We start from the raw sequence: 7,057 nt of genomic DNA on the forward strand, positions 1-7,057 counted from the left end.
TAGCCCTAAAGATTCATAAGGGGCTGAATGAAATCCTAGATCTATCCTATTTATTTCACTTGGCTAAATCACAAGTATATTAATAATGATGAAAATATGCGAAGGCCATTCTTCGTCATTGTCATTATATGATGTGATTGCCACTCCCTTGGTGGCCCCAGTATTTTGTAGGTAATCTTGTCCTTTATCCACGGGTCTGGCATAAAAGCAAACCCTCTAAAAAGACTGAAGAAAATTCTAGGGCTAGTTACCGACATTTTCACTGTGAAGAGCACAAAAAGAAAAATAATAATAAATAAATATCTGAAAAGATAGCAAAATATGGTTACTCCAACTCAAATGCATTCAAACATAAGTAACAAATAACATCAAGTTTGTTGAATAGGAAATATATTTAAAGCGGATGAAAATCTGCAATTCAGTACAAAACTAACACCAGCTGTCTCCTCAATTTTATTTTACACTGATGATGGCTTTGCAAGCAGCCAATACCTTATTAGAGAGCAGAGTGCTTTCCAAGCAAGAGTTGCTATTACACTGGAGTCAAACCAACCACACCTGCATAGACCTTATCACTCTGAGAAAGGACAAGTACAATTTTGAAAGAAACAAGTTTCACTTTCATATATAGTGCAGAAATTGCTGAGAGAACTTTTTTCATGATACGTAGACACTGATACTGAAATAAAATGATTACCTTATGGTATTCCAAATGAAAAATCCTGAAAAATAATGGCACTATAGGCAGAAATTGTGCAAATGAATTAAGAACTAGACATGATGTTTATTTGAGAGTTCTTTCTAAATATTTAACCAGTATAGAATTCCTTAATAAATTTCATATGATATCCCCAAGTTCCACCTTAGATTGAAATTTCTCTTCCCAACCACATCAGATGAAATTAGGTATGAGTCAGACGAGGGTGTCTTTATAAGCACTAGATTTTGTCTAATCTTAGAATACAAAAGAAATGGCACACTTACTGAAGTATTTGATCTTCTTCTGCAATAATTTCATAGAGTAAAACAAATGCACAAGTATCCAAGCAATGCCCAATTTATGTACTTTTTTATGAGTAATAATTTATTGAAAAGGAAGAAAGGGTCGTCGTGTACACGAAAAATATACAAGAGAAGCAACCACCCTCATGAGGTCAAAATTCTAAAAAATAACAAGATCTACAAGACTAAAGAAAGAGAAATTAGGAACAAAAGCTAAAGCCCAATGTTTTAGTTGTAGTGCATTAGACTCGCGGCCTGCAAAAAGACGTCGATTTATTTCTCTCCAAATGCTCTACATTAGTGAAGTAGGGACAACTTTCGATAAGCCCCTTTGGATTGTTTCCTCCCCTACGTCTTTCAACAATGAAGTAGCTCTAGAATATTGCTAGGCATGACCCATGAGACACCAAACAAGATGATTACCAGGTGCCATATCTTGTTAATAAACTCACAATGAATGAGAAGATGAGAACCAAGTGCTTTACTCCCAATTTAAGTACTTCCCCTTCATTTTATAATATCCACACAACTAGTTAAGAAAGTGAACTGCAGAATATCACAGCTATGTTGTTCTCTTCTTTTATTGGATACTTGGCGTAGCCAGGATTTTGCTTGTGGAGGCAGATAAGAGTTTAATCAACAAGAAGTGCTCCATTTTTATACCAAAATATGAGTATGGTATGCCTAACATCCCAGCTATATTGAGCGGCGAGTACAGGTGATAAGGTTTTTCTCTTTGCAATTCTAGATTGGATATTTAGAGCCAAACTGAAGGTACATTGGTGGAATAGACTGGATACCGTCATACTGGTAATATGGGGCTGAAATATTTCTGCAGGATACTAATTTATGAGAATTCCAACATCCTATGGGATTTAAAGTGAGAATTTCAATGTAAAAAATAAATATCAATATATTAAATATATTGTAAGTACAAGAAATAAAGAATATCTAAATTCAATAGGAAGCTTAAAAAAAATTCTGGAGCTCTGAGGGTAGAGGCAGAGAGAACCTGCCCCCTCTTGACTCTATTGGACAATAGGCATGTTGGACAAATATCTTGTTGTTTTGTTGAATTTAGAGATTCAAGGCATCATTTATGTTAATTAACAGTGAGAATTTCTTGTTGTTTTTGCTTGTTCTAGTTAGGTGCTTCCTGTGTATACTTCTTGTGTACTTAGAGCCGCCTTATGCTTTTTCTAAATTTCCATTACTTGTCAAAAAGAAAATTAACAGTGTGAAATCCATGATGGAAATCATATGGTGACAGATACAAAAATCACTGGTTTTTAAGCAATAGCTAAAATGAACTTACTGAAAATTTGGAAAGCCTAAATATGGCCATTGAAATAACCATGCTGAATTTTATGTTTGTTATGTGCCACCATAAACACAATTATAGGATGAAAAATTTCAACATGAATTGGTGAACTTCTATGATCTCATGTATACTTGATCAGTAAAACTGAAAACATGGGATTGTTCACTAAAATACACGTAGAACTGTGTAGCCTACTTTTGACAGCTTGTGAAGTTCTATTTCCATAGAAATTGCTAGGATCTTGTGGTCCACAAATATTCAGGATGCCTTCCCAAGTAGAACTAATTTTGAGGTTGGGAGTTCCAGCAGCCAAGTAGAAGAGGTGGGGATTTGGGGGGCCTTGGGACTGTTACTAGCACTATATTAGTTTCTAGGATTGCATTTCTGTGTATTTAAAATAGATTTAAACCACAATATGATGTTCAAAACAAGTCTAGTTATTATGGAGCATACAATTCTTCATAAGAGAAAATGAGAATATCCTTGAACCTACAAATAAACGGAATCAAAGATTCTCATCCGATCAAATGAACTTATACAATTCATAACCTTAGTTAAAGGGAATTTAAAGCTATGCCAGTGCTTATCTGTAATAGGAGGATTGTACAAATGTAGATACCAAATATTTCAGAAGACTTGATTTCAAGGACTTCAAAGAAGAGATAATTGTTTTCAAGTGGCTATGCAAGACAACAAGAAATGAGTATGAATAAACAATAAAATCATGTTTTTCACATACCGCATGCCAACCTTCCACCTGCATTGCCAGTGGTCAGACTAAGTTCATGTCCACCTGCAAATGCATAACCAAATGAGAGTAAGCAGAGGTGAAAAATAAATACTTATAAGAAAATGCAAGTAAAGACAAGCTAGTGAGGAACACTTGACTATAACTATTTAAGAGAACACACTCTGCCATTTGGCAAACTAACACTTCACTATAACTATTGAGAACTTTTAACCAAGCTCTATTGGGTAAAATGTTTATGGTGCTTTGATGAGCAAGGGATCACTTGTGGACGTGAATAATTGCAGTGAAATATGGGGAGTCTTGGTGCAGCTAATGATCAAGGAATTTGGTTAAGAGACCTTATGAAAGGATTGAAAGGATGGAAGAGGTTTAGTGCATTTGTTAAATATGTGGTGAGAGTAGAAAAGCTTGTTTTCAGCACAATGTGCAGCAAATGAATGCTGCTTTAAAAGACATTTATCTTCATTAATTTCTAATTGCTGAGGATACGGATGCTTCTATTTATTCTTATTTTCAGGTATCGGAAGATGGGAGGGAATGTTCATGGAATCCTTATTTTAATCGTGCTTTTCAGGATTGGGAATTAGAATCAATAGATTCTCCTAGGGTTCTACTATATTCTAATCTTCCAGCAAGAGTAAGGGAGAATAGGTTGATCTGTAAGCTTAAGTGTAATGGCCAATTTGCTCTGTTATTGTATGAATTTTGAGAGGATCTAATCAGGTGTTGTTTCCTTGGAAGAAAATTTGGCACAGAAAAGTCCCTAAGGAGTCAACTTTTTGTTTTAACATGTGCCTTAGGAAAGATTCTAACAGTGAATAATCTTATCAAAAGGAATATAATTTTTGACTTTGTATTATATGTGTAAGTCTAGCATAGAATCAGTCAAACATATTTACTTCATTGCTCTGTTGCTAGGTATTTGTGGTCTTTTGCCTTCTCTTTATTTGGAGTTCAGTGGATGATGCCCTTGAAGGGTATTCATGTGTGCTCTTTTGTTGTAATTGTTGGTTTGGTTGACATAGTAGTGGATCAATATTGATTGCCACTCGTCTATGCATGGTGTAGACTATTTGGAGGGAGAAGAACAATATAACCTTCATTGCTGTTGAGATTTCCATGCTTCAGCTTAAATCATTATTTTTTAGATCTTTGAATGAGAGGATGCTTGCTTTTGGCTGCATCCAGTTTTCTTCTTTTATTGATTTCATAGATTAGTTGGATTTTGCGTGTATTCTTTTGGCGAACCTTTTGCAAACATGTTGTATACTTGAGCTCTGTCCTTTTATGTAACAAAATCTCATTATTACTTTTTCTTTTATGACGAGAAACCCCTCCAAGGTAGGGCCACTTCGTGTACCCACTCCTGTCGGGTAAACCTCGAACCCGTGTAAAAAATCTCATTATTACTTATTAAACAAAATCCTTGACAATGCCCTTGATTTATACTGATGGTTATCACAAGTGAGGTTGAAATGTTTTTTTTTTTTTTAATTGGTAAGTTAAACACGCACCCGGTGGAACATGTACCCACGACCTCACCCTCCACCTTGCTACAAAGGGAGGAATACCGATTGAGCTAAAGCTCATTGGTACAAGTGAGGTTGAAATGTAAGATCCAACAGATTGAGAGGTACTTTCTTCTCCCTCCGGAGTCCCCTCTCCCCCAAACCATTCACTCTCATTGCAAATTCAGTCTCTACTTAGAAATAATATAAGACTGTCAAACTTAAAAGGACGAATTTCCCTTCCAGCCATGGTGCAAATTCCAAGTACCAAATAGTAAATAAATACTTACCTTTTCCAAGGTCATCCTCAAGCTCATGAACCACAAGGGCTCTTCCAATAACTGCATTAGGACCAGTTAATGGTATCTGCATATTTTAGCAAGATTGAATAATTAAACACTACCAGAAAGAACAATAATGCCAAAAGCATAAAATGATATGAAAGCCAAACCAACACGGCCACACCCAGAGTAAATAACTAAATAAAAGACAAGCACAGTCTCACCCAATCAATATAAGGATGTAAGCAGTACCTGGCTATCCACAATTGTTGCCTCTGCCACCCCTGCATCACCAAAAGTTACGAAACATCGCATTAAAGTAGAGCTACAAAACGATCAAAGAACACTAACAAATGCATTACCATCGGCATTGGCAACTATGTTTCCCAGGTCACCCGCATGACGGACTTCATCCTCAGGAGCACCATGAGTCATTTTGGTAGGATTAAAATGTGCTCCTATCGTGTAAAATTCAAGAAGCAAAGATTACTAAAACAGCATCATACAATGACAAAAAATTTAATAGTTTGAACTTGAAAGATAATTGAGTCCTACCTGTTGAGATGCATCCATTTGTTGTGTCCCCATACTCATGCTAGAAGAGAGAAGAGTTCAGAAAATTTTCAATGTACAAAAGCACAGAATGGATTGTAATGCTTTAATTATTATTATTTAAAAATAAAAAATAAATAAAAAAACACCAAAAAAACCCTCTTACTAGGTGGAAGCCATGAGGCCCCGGAGTAAGCCCAGTGATACGAACATTCACAGTTGTGGGACCTATACACACGTCATTACAATTAGCACCCGAGGATTAACGCTCTGGTTAATAACCATTACAACTGAGGAACATAAAGAACACGAGAACTTTTCAGTATAAAAGTTTGGATTACTTCCATGCCAAGCAATTATCAAAACCCCCCTCAACCGAATCTAATGTTAATATTTCAGTCATTATGGTCGAAGTACAAAACAACAAAAATAATATGAGCCCAGAAAAACGCATTTATCTTCAGAAATGCAGGTTCAAAATTTTGATGTTAAGCTGCTAAATCCTCGAACAACACATTGCATTTCACCGAATTTTTCATTTTCCTTAAACACCAACAATTTGAGAATAAACACCAAGGAAATAGAAAACGCCTTCAAGAGTCTTGCATTTAAATTTCTCTGAAATATTTTTTTCTCAGCACCCAGATAAAGAATTATATAGAAATAAGCTGATAATAAAAGAGGGTAAAGAAGAGAAGAAATACCGTTTTCTTCTTGAGTCAGCGTCGCGACCCCTTCGACACTGGAGGTACCCTTGAGGACAACGACGGCTTTCTTTGCGGCGGAGACAATAGTGAGTGGTTTGGCGGAGAGGGAGAAGGTTAGAGATTGGCGGGGGAGCTTGAGGGAGGGGCCGTTGAGGAAGGAGGAGGAGGAGCGGAGGAGTGGAGGAGGGTGGTGAGGGTTTGAGGAGATGTGGGGAGGAGAGAGGATGAGGGTGTGGGCGGCCATAGCTGCCAGTGCGGCTTCCATTTCTGTGATTGAGAAGAAGATACGATAACGCGAGAGAGATGAACCTTCTCGTGAGTGGTGGCTACTACCCAACTGTGGTGCGACTGTGGGGTAATTTATCTGGGCCTATGGAGTTTTTTGTTTTGTTTTCTTCTTCTCTCTTTTTAATAGATGTAAAAAGGATTCAAAACGAAGGAAAGTTCAAAGATGCAAAAGAAATTGAAAAGTGCATAAGTCCCAATTTAAAAAATAAATAAATAAAATACAACTTTGCAAAATTCTTATTATTTATATTACATCAATCATTTTATATTATTATTTAAACAAAAAATTCACTACAAAATAAATCTTTTTTCACTTTTTTCTTACAAAAAATTAAAAATTTATATCTACTTTATATCACATAAATCACTTTTAAACCAAAAATCTACTACACAAGTCCATTATCAAACAAGTTCTCAAATTTATTTATTTTTCAAAGTTGGTTCTCAAATAATATACCACCGTCACATGAAATTTATTATTTTAAAAAATATATCATTAATTCAATAGATAGTGACACATCATTTGAAAATCAACTTTTTGAAAAAAAAAAAAAAAAAAATTGAGAAGTTTAAAGAAATGAAAGCAAGTACAATTTTAAAAACAGAAAGGAAATATACAAAACAAAGGTTATACAATTACAAAAGAG

General features: G+C 35.5%; 1 protein-coding gene across 1 annotated transcript; it reads right to left on the reverse strand.

Annotated features, from left to right (window-relative positions):
• Window positions 1-325: 325 nt before the first annotated feature.
• CSD2 (copper/zinc superoxide dismutase 2) lies at window positions 326-6,502 on the reverse strand. The gene is made up of 8 exons (XM_059574348.2): window positions 6,120-6,502; window positions 5,582-5,643; window positions 5,419-5,458; window positions 5,226-5,321; window positions 5,116-5,147; window positions 4,873-4,948; window positions 3,063-3,116; window positions 326-558 (listed from the first exon to the last, which is right to left on the reverse strand). Exons 1-8 carry the CDS (start codon window positions 6,385-6,387, stop codon window positions 533-535), a joined length of 654 nt encoding a protein of 217 aa, XP_059430331.1. The 5' UTR covers window positions 6,388-6,502; the 3' UTR covers window positions 326-532.
• Window positions 6,503-7,057: the final 555 nt, after the last annotated feature.

This window comes from Corylus avellana, chromosome 8 (assembly GCF_965113065.1).
Source record: "Corylus avellana chromosome 8, dhCorAvel1.hap1.2, whole genome shotgun sequence".
Classification (NCBI taxonomy): domain Eukaryota; kingdom Viridiplantae; phylum Streptophyta; class Magnoliopsida; order Fagales; family Betulaceae; genus Corylus; species Corylus avellana.

Bases quoted from the DNA above. Each gene is read 5' to 3' on its own strand.
- CSD2 (XM_059574348.2), bottom strand. From the start codon at position 6,387: ATGGAAGCCGCACTGGCAGCTATGGCCGCCCACACCCTCATCCTCTCT. The intron at 3,117-4,872 runs GTAAGTATTTAT...ATGCATTTGCAG, and splicing joins TGAGGATGACCTTGGAAAAG to GTGGACATGAACTTAGTCTG. The intron at 559-3,062 runs GTATGTGAAAAA...AGGTCTATGCAG, and splicing joins AGGTGGAAGGTTGGCATGCG to GTGTGGTTGGTTTGACTCCA.